This window comes from Poromitra crassiceps, assembly GCF_964638095.1.
Source record: "Poromitra crassiceps genome assembly, chromosome: 20".
In the NCBI taxonomy this organism is placed as follows: domain Eukaryota; kingdom Metazoa; phylum Chordata; class Actinopteri; order Beryciformes; family Melamphaidae; genus Poromitra; species Poromitra crassiceps.
In genome coordinates, this window is record NC_139637.1 from 8,574,049 (window position 1) to 8,593,409 (window position 19,361).

Sequence of the window (19,361 nt, forward strand, 5' to 3'; positions counted from 1 at the left end):
GTAACCTGGATGACCGCCCATCATCTAAAACTCAATCTCGACAAAACAGAACTTATTTTCATCCCCGGTAAAAACTGCCCTCTCACAGACCTTTCCATCACCATAGACAATACCACTGTACGGCCATCAAAAACTGTCAAAAACCTAGGTGTAATTATAGATAATCAGCTTTCAACCTCATCTTTCATCTCTGCAACCGCCCGCTCATGTAGGTTCCAACTATACAACATCAGAAAAATCAGAAAATTTCTCACTAGGGAGGCAACTCAACTACTGGTACAGGCACTTGTTCTTTCCCGCCTTGATTACTGCAACGTTCTCATGGCGGGGCTACCTGCCTCGGCCTTCCAATCCCTCCAGCTCATCCAGAACGCAGCTGCCCGACTGGTGTTCAATCTACCTAAATTCTCTCACGTCACTCCCCTTCTCCGCGACCTCCACTGGCTCCCAATTATAGCCCGCATTAAATTCAAAACCCTTGTACTGGCCTACCGGGCAGTTCACCGGTCAGCCCCTACCTATCTGCAATCTTTAGTCAGTTTTCAAACAACCAACCGTCCCCTCCGCTCCTCCACCTGCACAGCTCGCCTTGCCCCTCCATCACTACGTGACCCTGGGGGCCGCTTAGCCCACTCACGACTCTTTTCCTCCCTGGCTCCTCAATGGTGGAACGAGCTCCCCCCCTCTGTTATGCTGGCTGACTCGTTGGCCATTTTCCGCCGGAGACTAAAAACACACTTTTTAGAACTACACCTGGGCCCCTCGAAAAGTGATGTGTGTATTTTATGTTCCCGTCTTTATTTCTATTTATTGTTGTTTATTGTTGCATTTTATTGCTGTATTTTTATGCTATATTGTAATATGCTGTAAGTCGCTTTGGACAAAAGCGTCTGCTAAATGAAATAAAGTAAAGTAAAGTAAAGTAAAGAGTGAAGCATCATGTCAGCAGCTGTGTTTGGTAACAGTGTGTTTCTCTCTCACTCTATCTAACACAGAGACACTGAGGAACCATCATACCACAGATGGAACCCAGGGTACAGAGGTTCAGTGAAGGTGGAGTTGAACGTGTGGAGATGAATCAGTTTGTCAGAGGAAACGTTGTAGAAGGACAGAGAGCCAGCAGGCCAGTCAAGATACACTGCGACTCTGTTAGAGTGAGAGGAGGGGTGAGGTATGTCTGTGGGTCTGTTATTGTGCCGGGCTCTGTAACCATCATCAGAGCAGTACAGACTCCAGGACTTTTCATTCCCTCCAAGCTCGCTGTCATCACCCTGTCCTCTCCTGCTGATTCCTCTGTAAGTCACTCCTATAACAACCCATCCTTCCCACTCCACCTCCCAATAACAGCGACCAGTCAAACCATCTCTACACAGCAGCTGTGCCCAGCTGTCAAATCTCTCTGGGTGATCAGGATATGGCTGCTCCTCTTCCACCATCGTCACCTTTCTGTTGTCTTCAGACAGGAGGAGCTCTCTGTATGCTGTGTTTGGATCCAGTGTGAGTTCACAGGCATCTGATGAGACAACAAGACTCAATACAGAAACTCTTTTGATTCTAATAGAGCTGTTTATTATCTGTTGATTTATGAACACTTTGACCTTTAATTTCTTCACACTTTCATGGTGACACATTCTATCAGCCATCATCTTCATTCACAGCAGGACTGAATGAAGAGATGTCACAAGCTGCTGTGAGGGATTTTCCATGTCAGCAGTTGACTGTTTAATACTTTATTTAGCTGAAACAAAGGAGGCTATTCTGATGTCTCTGTCAAAGCATAACACTGCTTTTAACACCATTGATATCATTTATATAGTCAAACATGTTCAAGTCCAAACTCTACTTCAATCTGCCTTTTCTCATGTTGATACCAGAGTAGGACACACACACACACACACACACCACACACGCACGCACGCACGCACACACCACACGCACAGACACCTCACCTCACCTCACCCCACACACACACACACACACACACACACACACCCACACACACACACCACACACACACACACACTGCACGCACACACAACCCACACATGCACGCACGCACGCACACACGCACCACACACACCACACGCACAGACACCTCACCTCACCTCACCCCCCCCCCCCCCACACACACACACACACTGCACGCACACACACACACACACACCACACACACACGCACGCACACACCACACACACACACACACACACACACATCACCCCCCCACACACACAGACACCTCACCTCATCGCCCGCACACACACATCACCCCCCCCCCCACACACACACACACACACATCACCCCCCCCACACACACACACACACACAGACACCTCACCACACACACACACATCACCCCCCCCCCACACACACACACACCTCACCCCCCCCCCCCACACACACACACAGACACCTCACCCCACACACACACATCACCCCCCCCCCCCCCACACACACACACAGACACCTCATCCCCCCACACACACACACACACAGACACCTCACCCCACACACACACATCACCCCCCCCCCCACACACACACACACACACACACACACACAGACACCTCACCCCCCCCCACACACACACACACAGACACCCCACCCCACACACACACATCACCCCCCCACACACACACCTCACCCCCCCACACACACCTCACCCCACACACGCACATCACCCCCCCACACACACAGACACCTCACCCCCCCCACACACACACACACCCACAGACACCTCACCCCCCCCACACACACCTCACCCCCCCCCACACACACACATACACAGACACCTCACCCCACACACACACACACACACACACACACACATCACCCCCCCACACACACACACACATCACCTCACCCCCACACACACACACACACAGACACCTCACCCCCCACACACACACAGACACCTCACACACACACATCACCCCCCCCCCCACACACACAGACAGCTCACCCCCCCACACACACAGACACCTCACCCCGCACACACACACAGACAGCTCACCCCCCCACACACACACACACCTCACCCCGCACACACACATCACCCCCCCCCCACACACACACACAGACAGCTCACCCCCCCACACACCTCACCCCCCCCCCACACACACACACACAGACACCTCACCCCCCCACACACACAGACAGCTCACCCCCCCACACACACACCTCACCCCCCCCCCCCCCACACACACACCTCACCCCCCCACACACACACCTTACGTCAAGTTTCATGCTATACGGCATAGCACCACCTACTGGCAAACACAGGAAGCGCTTTATCTCGATAACCGTTAGTCCGATCAACTTCAAACTTGGGGAAAGCGCTTGGGGCAGGTGTGGGCAACATGTTTTTCCTGAGGGCCATACTGACTTAACCTGACGCTGCCAGATGGACGGTATAGCTCCACATAGGTTTCACTAAACCAGTCGATCTGGGAATGAAGTCACCAGACCCGCTGACGGAGGCGGGCACTTTTTCCAAGCTACTTGGCAGGTGATTGGATGACCCATCTGTCTATCACCGCTGGTGGGTGTTAACTTCAACCAATCAGATCGCCGAAGGTGCCTGCCTGTGGATGATCTCCATGGTATTCATTGATTGAGTCCTCACGGTCGTAAAGTCACCTTCGAAGCATTTAGTTAGATTATAACGAACTAGTTGTGTGGCTTAGCCTTCCCAAATGTTGAGGGTCGTTTTTTTAGAATTTAATACATAGAATTGGGAACGTTACATTCAATTTCATTCAGACTGCCTGTCACCTCCGCGGCGGCAGCCATGTTGGCGAGTGAAAAGAACTACAAAGACCATGTACCCACTACTTGCCCAGACGAGCCAGAGCCCGCCTACGGCCGCCGCTGATTCGTCAAGCCGGCATGGCTCGACCAATCATCTTAACTGCCTGTGCGGGTCCAGACCGTCACGGAGAACCAAATGAAATGTGAGTTCACGTGACGGGCGGTTTACCAGGCTAATACTGACTTACATCAAGTAAGTGAAGGGCCACACATTGGAGACCATACCTGCCAACACTCATGATTTTCACGGGAGTCTTCCTATTTTTAACCCTCTCTCCTGTTGTGATTGGTAATTTCTTGTTAATCTCCTGATATACAGTAATAGTGATACAAATCCAATGGCTGTAGCAGATGAGATTTATTAACATAATTCTGCCTTTTATTGAGTTTTTGGGGGTCGTTTTGTTTTTCTTTGAGTCCGGCCCTGGGGCCGCATTTTGCCCCAGGCCCGCTAGAAATGAACTGTTATAACAGAAGTAGAGTATTGGCCAGAATGACATGAACATTTGGACACTTATTCAGCAGGTATCTTGTATGTTGTGTTCAGGTGCACTGTAAAAAAAAAAAGAAAAAAAAAAAAAAAAATGCAATTCCATCGTGGGCCACACCGCATGCGTGGGCCGTATTTTGTCCATGTGTGGCTTAGGGGGACCTGATAGGGTGCAGTGCTGAATTTTGTGCAATTGGCATAGCGCCACCTACTGGCAACACAAATTTTGTTTATCTCGAGAACCATTCGGCGGATCGACTTCACACTCGGGGAATGCGCTGAGGGGGAGCTCACGGATTTCAGTGCCGGATTTCATGCAATTCGGCATAGTGCCACCTACCGATACCTTACACACACACACACACAAACACACACGCGCACACGCACACGCACACACACACACAGCATAATACCAGCAAACTAGATTTGAAGGCCGCATAGTGGCCTGATAATCAAGTATGTTATATATCCTATAATAAAATTGCCTAGATGGATGGGCGGGCGTGTGGTGTCTGTCAGTCACGATTTGATTTAGTTTTGTGTCACGAAAGTGACATCGCCCGATGTCACCTTGGTGACGTTCAGTTCCAAAAAAATACCCTTAGACCTGAGGGTGTTAACACATTCAGTGCCAGCGACGCCATATGGCGTCATTAGAAATTTACCGTAGAGTGCCAGCGACGCCAAATGGCGTCAATAACTCGAATTTTTTTTTTTGCCGGGGGGGTGTCGATCTATGCCTCTTACATCGCCTCTTACAATATTCAGAGGTATTGAATGTGTCTAACCTATTTTACAGAACCCTTAGGTGGCAACAGCGCTCTCCAGATGAGAGAACGTGGAGTGAAACACACAGAAGAAGTCATTGGGGGGAAGGAAATCGCATCGCATCCGTCCGTATGCAGCGGCTTCATTGAAGCAACGTTTAGCTGTGCCCCTGCAGCAGCCAATCTGCTATCACAATTGAGCACCTCGGTGTCCGCTGCAACAGCCTCCGTGTCCGCTGCAACACATGATCAGCCATGGATTTGTTATTATTCTCAACTCGAAGCATGGGAGCTGGTACACGCGGCTGTAAAAAAGCAGGATCTAGCGGACTTTTTCAGTGCTGAGCACAGGCAGAGAAAACAGCAGAGCAGAGAGACACTCCTCCCACAACGGGGGGGGGGGGGGGGGAGGAGGAGGGGGGGAGGTGGGCACGCAGAGCCAAGTACACAACACAGACCCAGACAGCAGGACAGGGTTGGCAAACGCAAGCCAGAATATCCGATGCCCACCAGCAGCAAAAGATCAGCAAGAAGCTGCAACCAGCAGCGCATGCAGGCGCCAGCGCTGCTGGTTTCAGCTAAAAATATTATTCTTCCAAACAAAATTCCCTTGCCTTCACTGTTTTATTGAAGGAAATTATTTTTGAGGTGTGACTACATCAGAAAATTAGCTTCAGAGTCAGTGATGTGCTTGAAATGTTTAATTTCACAAAAGGCTCATTATCTCAGCTCGTAGAAAAAAAGCTCTGTTTTTCGTTCAATCAAGCTATCTTCTCCGGCTCATAACTAAAGAACGGAAAATGGGATCAATAAACTTTTTTTTGCAGGTGATAGAAGAGAGTCTCATCGTTATTTGTGCGTGTTCAGTGTTTACATAGTAATTATTAAAGAAATTATATGACTGTTTTAAAATGCATTGCGGCCTATGTGGCACAGCAAGCAACCTTTTGCCCAAGGGCCGTGGCACTGAAAGTGTTAATGTCCCTATACTATTCCTATAGGGGTTGACAGTGTGTCTGTGACCTCAGGGTGTTAATGTCCCTATACTATTCCTATAGGGGTTGACAGTGTGTCTGTGGTGCTGTCTGGGCTAACTGTATCTGAACACGAGGTTCAAAAGGTTCTGTCCAGGATCAAGGTGGGGAAGGCCGCTGGACCGGATGGCATTCCTCCCCGAGTTGCCAGGCCCTGCTCTGAGCAGCTTGCCCCTGTGCTGACAGATATTTTTAATATGTCACTGCAGCGTCGCATTGTTCCAAAATGTTTCAAGGAGTCCATTGTAGTCCCAGTCCCAAAGAAATCTCCTGTCACATGTCACAATGATTACAGACCCATTGCACTAACATCAGTGTTTATGAAATGTCTGGAGCGTTTAGTGCTGGACTACATTAAATGTCAGATTCCTCCTACTCTTGATCCTTGGCAGTTTGCTTATAGGAAAAACAGATCAGTTGAGGATGCAGTCTCTATAGCTTTGAACTCTGTATATGAACATCTGGATAAAAGTAAAAGGAGTTCACCCACAACAGCCAGATCCTTGTTAACTTTTATCGCTGTATTATTGAGTGCACTTTATTCCTGCACTTTAAAAGTGAGCTGGATGACTCGGGCCTTTATCCACAGATGTACCTGTCTCATTTTATTGTTTTATTCTCTTATTTTACCTTACTTACTTTTTAAACTTTTTTATTGTTTGTCTTTTTATATGCTCTTTTATGTTGTCATGACTTGTCATATATGTGTCTATGTTTTAAGCTCTTGCACCCCAATTCCAATGTAGTTTCGACTGCAAATGGTAAATAAACTGAATCTGACTCTGACTCTTAAACCCGAACCCGTTCGGAGCCCAAGTGGCGCGTGGGTCGGAGTCCGTTTCAGACTGAAAACATAACTTGTCTGAGATGACAGGTTGAGAGGCGGGTCATAGTAGCATGTTGATGATTTTATTTGACAATTATGGGGACTGGATTGGGCTTTGGCCAATCCTGGCGTGTTCCACCCCCAAATCGAGTGGGATTCAGCATGTTGTGGCGCTCTCCTCGGGAAGAGCCTGGTGACGCCAGGTTTAGTGGTTGAGTGGAGCTCAGCGAGCCGCAGGCAGCCAGCTGCCGGAGCGGAGAGTGCAGCCCGTCGGCCTGGAATCTCCGAGGTGCGACCCCTGACAACCAGGCTCTCAGGCACGCGCCATTAACGCCATTATTGTGGTAAATACAATATTCCTGGAATGCGAGTTTTAACGAGCCAGTTACATTTCTTTGCATTCTTAGGCATAACCGTTTTCTTTATTGTGTATTTCAACATACAAATGGCCAAGTTAGTAGTTAGTTTATGGGATAGGAATTCTGCCAGATGACAGGCACTAGGCGCCATTTTCTCCTTCATTTAGAAGAGAAAATTATCCTGAAATGAAGATTTGATTGACAGCTGCCATGTCGTGATATGATTGGATGAAATGGGGTAGAAATGTTAACGTACTATGTGACTTCAGCAAACTTTAGTTTACGGTTATGAATGAAATCTTGAAAAATGAACTTTTGATGTGAAAAAGTGTGAAAAACTAAATAAATTAGATTTTTGTGATTTTTTTTGGCATACATAGGGTGCACTGCATACCCAGGTATTTGAACTAAAAGAAAAGAAAAGTTTTTTTGGGTTCAGCTCGACTTTAAAGCCCCATTCAGCAACTTTTCCAAGTTTTGCTATTGGGAAAACAGCGCCCTCTGGGTGCAATAGTCTGTATCAGTATCGCCATTCAAAGTCAACAAAACACAGCACCAGAAAGCTCTATGTACATGTGACATTGGGTACTCACCACATGATGAAATAATAATCCATAGTTACGTGAAACGTCATTTTCGTATCAAATCCGCACCGAGTTACTTGTTTTACTGAACCCAGCGCTTCCGCTGTACAGCGCATGCGCGGTATGCCGCTCATGCTGTCTACGGGACGCAATCACAAAATGCTTAGTGCCAGGAGAGGCCTTTGGAGGGCGGTGTGTGACCAATAGAGGCGACATTCTGCCTCTTAGAATACACTGGACCATCTTATATTAAGGTGAAAAAGTTACTGATGGGGGTTTTAAAGCCCCTCTCACACACATCAACATTTGTGCCAAAGAGCTTACATTGATAAGAACCAAAGCCTAACTGGGGAATCGCACTGGTTGCATTTGCGTTGCGTTGCGGCTGTGCTCCAGTTTTGCTACGTGCTCTGTGCTCCGCCAACACTAACCGGCTGCGTGCAGAGCACGTCACGGCTCTGCTCCGCCAGACAGCTAGAGTGACGAGACCGACAAGTTCTCGCGGTGAAATCGCGCGAGACAATTTGTATGTGGGATAAATACAATGACAAACAGGCAGAAGATCATTGTTCCCAACTGGAGAAGCAGAGGAGGGGTGGACTTGCTTGGTGTTGTCCTTGTAAAAAGGATGCGTCGTGTCATATATTATTTTGTGATTTTCCACTTCAATTATGAACTTTTCCTCATACATGTTTGAATGCTGTAATGCTGTAAACACCTCTGCCCTGTTGATTTCATGCCTGGCTCCGCCCAACTTGCTACAGCTTTGCTCCGTCACCCGTGAAAAATTTGCGTATCTTTTTCGGAGAGCTCCGGATCGTAACAGTTTGTTCCACTGCAACATAATGACTGGAGGCGCTGTTGTAAAAGAAGCAGAACAGTCCTCGATAGGTCCTCTGACAGATCAGGTCGTTAAGTTTATTATGTCCGAGGAGTCTATTTAATGAGCAACTTTCAAGTGATATAGGACAAAAGCTGGTTATGACAACTATGATGTCACTCAGTGGTGATGGCTAAGTAGGTGGGCCTGAGTAATATCATCAGTAATGTCACTCAGTGGTGATGGCTAAGTAGGTGGGCCTGAGTAATATCATCAGTGATGTCACTCGAAATGTTCACAACAGCATGTGGAAAGCCCTTTGAGCCTGTATGATATGACACATTTAGTTCAGCTTCTCCTTATATTTACGCATCTACTTCTTCCTTTATTCTTTCACAAGCAAAAGACCAGGCAAGGCCTGACAACAGCAGGGCCATTTGCAACTATTTTTTATCAGATATTGGCAAACACTGCTTTGTTTCATGTATCTGGTTTATATGCACAGTCCTATGGTCAGTTAGGGAAGCTGGCTCTATTGAAATCTTCAAAACTACACTCAAAACCCATTTATTTTCCCAATCATATGGTTGTGTTTGATGGTGTCATTCTCTGGAAACATTTATTAGCGGTTGAGTATATATAATCCTGAATTGCTGAGCGGGCTGTCTCAAGCCAGCAATATCAGTATAAACTTAGACTTAGACCTAATTTAATAATATGGCATCAGTCGACCCAGTAGCTTAGATAGAAAAACTAATAGCTGGTGAATAAACTTAGTCCTGAACTGCTGAGCGGGCTATCTCAAGCCAGCAGTATCAGTCTAAACTTAGACCTAGACTACCTAGACCTGAATTAGCAGTATAGTATTAGTCATCCTAGTAGTATGGACAGAATATCTAATATCCGCTGAATAAACTTAGTCCTGAACTGCTGAGCGGGATGTCTCAAGCCAGCAGTATCAGTCTAAATCTAGACTTGATTTTGTAGTATAGTATCAGTTGTCCCAGCAGTATAGGCAGGAAATTATTAGCTGCCAAACTTAGTTCCACCTCTGCGCAGATTCCTTCATACTGGCTCTCCCCTCTTCTCTCTCTCCTCCTCAGGTGTCCTTCACTGGCCTGACTTGCACCCCCGCCTGCCCGTCGACTGCCACCGCAGCCCTCGATCCGATCGTCATCGTCCTGTCGTCACTCTGGCCCATCTACCCACTACTCCTTCGCTCCCCCCTTCCCCGACCTCATCATCACCACCGACCCCTATCCTCCCCTCCTCTCATCTTGGTTGATGTCACCAATACGGACTCATGGATCCCTCAGATCACCCTCGTGGAACTCCTGATCATTTTCCCCCTTTTCACCTCGCTAATTAGCTAGTATTCCCTGAACTTACTAACACTTAAAGACTCAATTTTCTTTTGCTTTTGTTGGACACCTATTTACATTTTCAATTTTCTGTTCTTTTGTAAATTTTATTTCTATAATGTGAAACTCTGTAAATGGTTAGCCCGGCATCTTCTTGGCCTGTCCCGGAGGGGGGTCCCCAGAGGGGGTCCATAGTTGGGCCCTTACAGTACATCGGCCCTCACAAGGTTCCTCCTCAGCCAACAAGTCACTGAGGCAATCCATGTGGTGCGCACTGGGGGGGGGGGGGGGGGGCATCGGTGCTCTGCATCACTAGTAGAGGGATGCCGGTAGGTTAGAATAGCTTAGGTTAGGCGATAGATTAGCTACAGCCTAACTGTAGGCTGTAGACCTGTTATAGTGTTCAGGCTAAAATCAGACTAGAGCAGAATAGGACAGGGCAGACTAGGCTGTAGATTAGCTAGATTCCCTGAGTTCTAGTTAGTTCTGGTTAATGGCTAGAGTAGTCAGATTGTCTGATTTGCTCCCCCCTTTTCCTGCTCTCTCCTCTCTCACACTCTAAAGCATATCACTCATTCTACTCTAAAGCATGGCATCCCCTCCTTTCCGTGTTCTCTCCTCATACTCTCTCTCATACTCCCCCTGCTCTCCCTCCCCACCTCCTCCCTTTCCTGAACTATCCTCCCCCACTATTCTAAAGCATGGCACCCATTCTATTCTATACCATTGCACCCATTATCTTTCCCCCGTCCCCTGCTCCTTCCACACCTCTCCTTCCCTGCTCTCTCCTCCCCCACATTTCCCATTCCCTCCCCACCTTCTCCCTTTCCCTGCTCTCTCCGCCCCCACATCTCCCGCTCTTCCTCCCTCCTCCCCTTCCCTGCTCTCTCCTCCCCTTCCCTGCTCTCTCCTCCCCTTCCCTGCTCTCTCCTCCCCTTCCCTGCTCTGTCCTCTTTCTCCCTTCCCCACCTCCTCCCCTTCCCTGCTCTCTCCTCCCCTTCGCTGCTCTGGCCTCTTTCTCCCTTCCCCACCTCCTCCCCTTCCCTGCTCTCTCCTCCCCTTCCCGGCTCTCTCCTCCCCCACATTTCCCATTCATGTGGGAAATTGACCTCATCACTTTCCTGCTCTCTCCTCTCACATTCCCCCTGCTCTCCCTCCCCTGCACACTCCCCACCTCCTCCCTCTCCTGATCTCTCCTCCCCCACTATTCTAAAGCATAGCACCCATTCTACCCTAAAGCATGGCACCCTTTCTATTCTATATTTCTATATTTTCTATATTTCTCTATCATATGATTGTTCAATGTGTTTTACTTCGTTTCGAACTCAAGCTCTCACTAGTGCCTTAAACGCTGCAACGCAGCCCTATGGAAGACTGTTATTTTGCTCCAAAATTACTTTTCATTAAAACCTGACCACCCACCCGTAGGTGGCGTGGTACCCCCTGGGACTGACACGGATCCACGTGACTACGTCACGTCCTGCCAGTCCAGGGAATAATCACTTCCGCTTTCTTCCACCCGCTGTGAAGACGTGTTTTGTTATATTATATAGCTTTAGATACTAGGCTCGTTCCGGCTGACTTGCCCACCTCAAGAGGGTCGCGTGCACGGGATAAAGCAGGCTTCGGAGACCGACCCTGTACCCTTCACCCTGCGGCGTCGGAACAAGTCATCTAAAAAGCTAAGAGTATCTTCCTTAGTTAACTGTTGTCAGACTGCCGCCGTGCAGTCGATGTGAAACGTTTCCCCGGAAACGGGGTAACGTTGTTAGGCTTGAGCGCATGACTCAGGTCTGCACTCATAACTCTAGCTAGGTTTGCATACATGCAGAATAGCTTGTACCGTTAGCACTAGAACAACAGGCTAAATAGCACAGTTGTCACAGATAGCTAGATGCATCCGTGCGGTTGCTTCTGTTGCTAGGTACTTTAGGAACGCCGGCTTTAGAGCGCGTGCGTTAGATAGTTAGCTAGTTTGCTCAGTGCAGCTAGCTTGGACTACCTTGTAGCACAGATAGCTAACGTGCACACGTGCAGTTAGTGTCTGTGTGCTAAGTACTTCGCGCCAGCTACCTCTGTGTAGGGCGCGCCTTAAGCGAGAGTAGTAATGCTCTTCAGTGAAATAGCTAGTTAGCTAGCTTGCCCCCATGCAGCCAGTATCTAGCGATGTGTAGTACTCCAGCTCTTACCGGTGCAGGCTTAGCTTGCACGTTAACCCCGTTTTCCTGTTAGCACAGAGAGGGGGGAACAGCTAGGTGCTGTATTAGCTGTGAGGCTACGCTGGCCGGTTACGACCGGCACAATTAATTTGAACAGGCGTTGCTGGGACCTACATAAATGTAGTGTAGCTTTTACTGGCGTCTGAGATTTTAGCTGGGCGATTCGCTAGCTAGGTGAGCTCGCCCCGCACCTTGTGTGGGCCGCTTCTCTCAGTACTTACGCCATCTTAGCCAGCTTGCTTGTCTGCTAAGTGTTTGCTTGCCTCGTGCAATTAGCATCTACTAGATTGCAACTCCCTCTGAGGAGTTTCTTCTGAGATTGACTAGCTTCGCGGGCCGCTGGCCTAATGCTTGCGGTCACGCTTGCTTCCCCGTGTTACTCAGGGTAGAGACGCGCGGCACCGGCCTGTGCGTAGGCTTGTGTTAGCGCACGCTTGTCTCTCAGTGCTTATGCTAGCTTAGCTAGTGGCTTCCACGTCTGTTCTCTCGGGTTAACAGGTTGTGGGTATTGGTGCCCCCCCTTCGGGATGGGCTATTGCCGCTTACGTTACCATTGCACGCGCACGTTCGCTAGCCTCCGGGTTGCTTACTGTCTAGCATGTGCTTTTTGCTAGCTTGCTTAAGCGGTACTCCCGCTAATAGGGTGCGCCCTGCGGGAGCTTGCTATTAGTGGTTAGCTTCCTGCTTCCTCTTGCTACTGAGCAGGGAAGGTCAGGGAGGGGATGGGCCGTGTGTAAAACTACTTGGCCGAGTATGAATCGGCACGTTAAGTGCGTGTTCGGCCTTGGGCACGAGCACGCTGCACGCCTTGAACCCTCGGTCTGGTCCGCAGCTAAGCTCTTGAGAGCTGGCCAAGGTCCGCTCTCAAAGAAGTGTTAAAGCTAGCTTGCCTTGCATAGGTGCAGATAGCAATATTAGTACTGTTTAGCACAGAACGATAGCATTTTGCAGATAGCTGGCGTGCACCCGTGCAGTTAGTATCTGTGTGCTAAGTACATTGGGCGCGAGATACCTCCGCTACAATAGACATACTGCTCCTTGCTGGCGCTACGCGTCCAGCAGGGCTTACAGCTCGCCAAGGTCTGGGCTCAGTGCCAGCCTTTGGCTTGTAGCTCTAAGGACAAGCCCACCGCCCTTGGTGCCCAAGGCCCGGGGTGGTTGGGAGCTCTCCATGGGTCGCACTCCCTTGTTGGGGTGCCCCCTGCAAGTGCAGGGAGCCTGGCTGGGGGCACAGCGCACCTTGGTCCATGGCCACGGCCTGGCCTCGGTTGGCGGCGCCCAGGTCAAGCCCACCGGTTGGCTCACCAAGGCTGGGCTTAGTTCCAGCCTGCGGCTTGTAGCTTTAGACCCACCGTCCTCGGTGCCCAAGGCCCGAGTTCGGTCGGGAGCTCGCCCAGGGTCTCATACCCAGCATCAAGGCTCGCCTTGGTCCATGGCTACGGCCTGGCCTCGGCTAGAGGATCCTAGGACAGCCCACCATCAATGGCACCAACGGCTCATTGCTGGTCGGGAGCTCGCCTGAGAACGTTACGTTACCTCCGCAGTCCCCCCAGCCTGCGAAAGGCGCACGGCGGGGGGGGGGGGGGGGGGGGGGGGTGTTACTTCGATACAACAGCGTGTCAGTAGGCGGAGCTTGCGTAAGAAGTTCTCCCCCAGCATGCACAGCTTCTACGGAACTGTCCATGCGGCGGGGGGGCGTAGCCTCTCACGTCCCGCCCCCCCATCAGGGCACCGGATCGAAAGGTCCCGGTGCCCAGCAATATGCTCATGACTATATTTCAGGGATCATTTCTATAGTTTCTAACTTGAGAAATGTGTTTCTAAAATGTTCAGTCTCGCTATCCACGATGATGAGACGGTGATACTCTTTTCTGAGCGGGAAGCGGGCAGAGAGACTTGATTCAGTTCATATGCTCTCTGCTTTTGATGACCGTTCACTGTCTCCTATGGGGACATTGAGGGAGAGAGTATGATCCGAGTTCCACTCCGTTGGCCACAAGAGACCATCTTGTCCAACAGGCTCGATGCCTGGGAGCATCTATGTTCCCCCGTCCCCATTATGGCGCACCCTCCAGAGGGGATACGCGCTACAGTTTGCCCACCCACGTTCGACGGGACCCCCGATCTGGCCGTGGAGGAGGAGGCCATGGACGGCTCCATGCGTCCAAAATTGGACCTTCGGCGTCTTAACAAGACGCTGAGGAAGTCCCGTCCCGAATGCTCTCTTCCCCGCCTGTGCAAGTTGAGACAGGGAGATTTCTTACTTCCAGGGATCTGGAAGGTGCGGTCTTCCATGTCCACATGGTCAGGAGACACAGGAAATACCTGAGGTTCTCCTTCCTGGGGAAGGCTTACGAGTTCTGTGGCTTGCCATTCGGCATGTCTTTGAGCCCGCGAACCCTCAGAACGGTGTGCATGGAGGCAGCCGTGGCTCCCCTCCGCGCGAGGGGGATCCGCGTCTTCCTATATCTCAACGACGTTCTCTTAGCGGCCGACTCGAGGGTCTGTGCCGCGGAACATACCAAGGTGGTGACCGATCACCGGCAAACCTTAGGGTTTTTGGTGAACTGGCAGAAGAGTTGCCTCGTCCCAGCGCAGGCAGCGACCTTCCTGGGGCTCGAGCTATACTTCCTGCGAGCCTTTCGCCAGAGCGACAGGCTCGCACGGTTCGGACAGCAAGCCAAGGACGTTAGGTCTGTGCCCTCGGTGTCAGTGCATCAGTGCACAGTGATGTTGGGCCTGATGGCCTCAGCACTGCATGTGCTCCCGCTTGGGAGGCTACACATGCTCTCGTGGTCCAAATATGGTTCTCAGGCTTCGCCTGGACTCGGCCGGGGACCGTCATCGCAGGGTTCCTCTGACAGGTCAGGCCTGGCAGGCGCTGGCTATATGGGCGGACCCCCGTTACCTCTCGAGAGGTACTCGGTGGGGCCCTGTCCCGCTCAGGATGGTGATTCGCACAGACGCCTCCCTCTGGGGAGGGGGTGCGATTTGCGGGCATTTTTCGGCGAACGGCCGGTGGGAGGCTCAGGAGCTTCGCCACATAAACGTGCTAGAGCTGAAGGCGATTCGCCGGGCTCTGCCTCAGGACAAGCCCACCATCAATGGCGCCGTGGGCCCATTGTTGGTTGGGAGCTCTCTTGGGGACCGCACTGCCGGACAAGTCCGCGTGCAGCCAGACTCGAAAGAGAACGTTGCCTCCGCAGTCCCCCCGGCCTGCGGAGGTAACACTTCCAGCGGCTCACACATGGGCACCATGTGCTGATTCGCTCGGACAATAGGGCAGCGATCGCCCACCTGAACAAACAGGGCGGTGTGCGGTCGGGGGCGCTGAACCATAGCGGGGATTCACCTGTGGGTGTATCCCCGTCTCCTTTCAGTGTCAGCGGTCTATCTGCCGGGACGGCGGAGTTACGACCGGCCTGCTGTCTCGAGGCAATCCCCGTTATACGGAGTGGTGCCTCCACCCTCGGGTGATGGAACAGGTTTGGGCCAGGGTTGGTCGCGCCTGCGTCAATCTCTCGCATCGCGGCGCGCGACACACTGCCCACTGTGGTTCTCGATCCAGGAGGACAGCCCCCGTTAGGTCATGACGCGCTAAAAGCGCACGCGTGGCCGAGGGAGGGGCTCTATGCGTTTCCCCCGACCCCCCCTGATCCGTCAGGTGTTGGACAGGGTGAGGGAACAGCGCCTCCGGCTCGTTTTAGTCTGTTTGGCACAGGCAGACATGGTTTGCGGACCTGGTCTCCCTGGCGCAAGATCCGCCCTGGGCATTGCCGGTACGGGCCGATCTCCTATCCCAGGCGGAGGGGGAGGTGTTCCACCCCTCCCCAGGCAGGTGGAAGCTAGCGGTCTGGCTCCTGAACCGGACCAGTTGCTAGCCCAGGGCTTGCTTGATAATGTGGGATGCACTATGCAGCAAGTAAGGGCGTGGATCCAGTGAACTGCAGTGTGCGACCAGTTCTCTGTTTCCTTCAGAGCCTGCTTGACGCGGGTCAGTCCCCGCAGTCGTTTAAGGTGTACGTAGCCGCGATTCTGCTTGCCATAGGGGAATTGAAGGGAGCCCCGTGGGGGCGTACCCTTTAGTCTTGCGCCTCATGAAGGGGGCGCGTAAACTGCGCCCGCCGTCGCGGTGCGTTTTTTCCCCCAAATCGGACCTGGTTACGGTGCTGGACGGGCTAACGGGTCATCCGTTTGAGCCCTTGGACTCCGCCGATTTAAGGGTCTGTCTTTAAAGACCGCGCTGCTGCTGGCCTTGTCGTCAGGAAAGAGAGTTGGTGACCTGATTGCCCTCTCGGTGCAGCAGGCCTGTGTGGTAATGATGGGCGCAGGGTTACGTTGCGACCTAACCCGGCTTACCAACCTAAGATTATTAATGTCAGCTTTAGGTCTATGGTCATAGACTTATCAGCATTCTGTCCCCCGCCGTTCAGTTAGAGACGGGCGAGGAGAGACGTTTGCTCATGCTGTGCCCCGTAAGGGCGCTCTCGGCCTATGTGGCCAGGACGCGTTCTTTATGCATTACAGATCAGCTGTTGGTTTGCTTTGGGCAAAGGGCCCAGGGCGGACCCCTTTCCAAGGATCGCTTATCACACTGGATAGTGGAGGCGATCGCGTTGGCATACTCTGCCGTGGGCAAGGTTCCCCAGGAGGGTATCAAGGCGCTTTCTACGCGAGGTGTTGCGACATCCTCTGCGTTGTTGCGCGGTGTGTCGGTGGAGGACATGTGTGCCGCGGCCTCATGGTCCTCTCATCACACTTTTGTCAGGTACTACAGTCTCGACGTGTCCGGTGCGCAGTTCGCGCACGCGGTGCTGTCGGTGGCAAGAAAGTAGTATCGTTGCCACTCTAATATGTCAGACGGTTAGGCATAAACGTTGCCATATGGCCGTGGTTCACCGGTGCCTTTCGGGTCGCCCTGTGGGGTGCTCCCGGCAGCAAGGTCGGTTGAATGGAGGCACTAGTGAGAGCTTGAGTTCGAAACGAAGTAAAACGTTAGGGTTGTGCTACAACCCAGGTTTTACGAGTAAAAACGAGAGCTCTCACTACCCAGCCTTGCTGTGTCGATGCGTCACGGGGTGCGTCGGATCTCAGCGGGCTGGAAGAAATTAGAGTGATTATTCCCTGGACTGGCAGGACGTGACGTAGTCACGTGGATCCGTGTCAGTCCCAGGGGGTACCACGCCACCTACGGGTGGGTGGTCAGGTTTTAATGAAAAGTAATTTTGGAGCAAAATAACAGTCTTCCATAGGGCTGCGTTGCAGCGTTTAAGGCACTAGTGAGAGCTCTCGTTCTCACTCGTAAAACCTGGGTTGTAGCACAACCCTAACGTTTTCCTTACTACTGTAATTGCTACTGTTGTGTCAGCTAGAATTAGCTAGACATATTTTCTGTGAAGTCCTCTGAGACATGCTTGTGAATTAGGGCTATACAAATAAACTTGACTTGACTATGGTCTCATGCAGTCACAGTAACGTACGTGCTATACTAGTTGACTGTTGTCTTTGCAGTGTGTTCAAGTGCACATTTTTGGCCGTGACACAGGAGATGTGAGGTGATGCAACAGTCGGCATTCTTTGTCTTTTGAAGTTTTGGTGGTGTGTTGCAGCCTTAAGATCTCCGCTGGAGAAAATAAAATCCATGCACAGATTTACCTCCTATAGGTCCACAAATTTCACATATATTATTAAGCTCCGCCAGCGCCACACAGCTTCCGGCTCGCTGGTTGCTCGCCAGCGCATCCCAGTGGGGCGGTGCTTATAGTAAAAATCTTGTCTAAAAGTATTAATATTGAACATGTCACGTGTCTAATTTGCACTATTCAACACTGCATTTTCTCAGTGTCTCAGAAACACACTCGGCAAGTTTGAAGTCGATCGGACGAACGGCTCTCGAGATGTGTGATAAACAGAGAACATACAGACAGACAGTCGTGCATTTATTAGGGAGATACACACTTACACTTCCTCACTCCTGGTTTCAACCTCTGGACTCCACCATGGTCCACACTGTGGGGCAAACAAAGTCAGACCAGAGTATTCTATTTGAGGACAGAAACAAAACCTTCCCTATGAAGGGTTTTCCATATAATAGGGACCGGTCGTTATTTATGGAAGGGGTCACTGGAGGAAATAGGGGAGGGTGATGCGTTTTAAATATATACCTGAGAGAGTCCAGTCTCCAGTGTGGATCCTCCAGTCCAGCAGAGATCAGCTCCACTCCTGGGCCTCCTGGATGATTGTAGCTCAGGTCCAGCTCTCTCAGATGAGAGGCGTTGGAGCTCAGAGCTGAGGCCAGAGAAGCACAGCCTTCCTCTGTAAGCAGACAGCCTGACAAACTGTACACACACACACACACACACACACACACACACACACACACACGCCTACTGTGAAATTAGTTGTGATAATGCCGTCAAATTCTAGCAAAACGGTTACTGCCTCATACAGTTGGCTGGTCAGCTCTGTGGTTATGTGCTGCAGTTTGAGAGTTCTCTACTCACTGTCTGACAGACAGTGAGTAAAATGCCCTCATGGAAAGTCATTCAGAGGGGTTATGAAGGGCTAAATGTTGGTATCACACCTGGTTTAAAAAATACATGGACAGAGAAAATCACCCACAGGTGTTTGTCTGCTGATAGTAATCTGTATGTAAAGCAGGATGTAAATGGCCATCTGTTGATCAGGTTAAAGAACAACAACAATGCTGGCAGTTGTTGGGGAATGTTTGATTGGTGTGCTATGGGCTAAAGCAGGGATACTCAACTGGCTTTACCCAGGGGCCACTTTTTGAACCACCAAGCAGAATATTAACAAGCATTATACCATGGTCTGGGTGAATACTCGATTCTGATTGGCTGCAAGGTGTCCATTAATTTGTGATAATGTACAGTGATAATGTACACCTAGCTAAATGTTCTGTTCACCGTTCATATCAATGCGGCAGGATTACGACCACGACAGAGCCGTTTGAGCTCTATACCACCGTTAACGCTTAATATGGCACTTTTATAAGTTTAGAAAAAACATTAGTCGGTCAAAGTTAGCTTGACTCTAGAATTGTGCCAGGTGCAGGCACTAAGCGGCCATTTTA

The 19,361-nt window shown here is 50.6% G+C and overlaps 1 protein-coding gene across 1 annotated transcript in view; it reads right to left on the reverse strand.

The window, feature by feature from the left end:
- Window positions 1-806: 806 nt before the first annotated feature.
- Window positions 807-19,361, reverse strand: part of LOC310794832 (protein NLRC3-like) — a gene marked incomplete at its 5' end in the record, with an annotated part of 30,860 nt that continues 12,305 nt past the window's right edge. Inside the window, one exon of the mRNA XM_083656885.1 lies at window positions 807-1,475. Within this exon, the coding sequence (XP_083513011.1) occupies window positions 987-1,475 (489 nt within the window). The 3' untranslated portion in view covers window positions 807-986. The remainder of the gene's footprint in view (window positions 1,476-19,361) is intronic.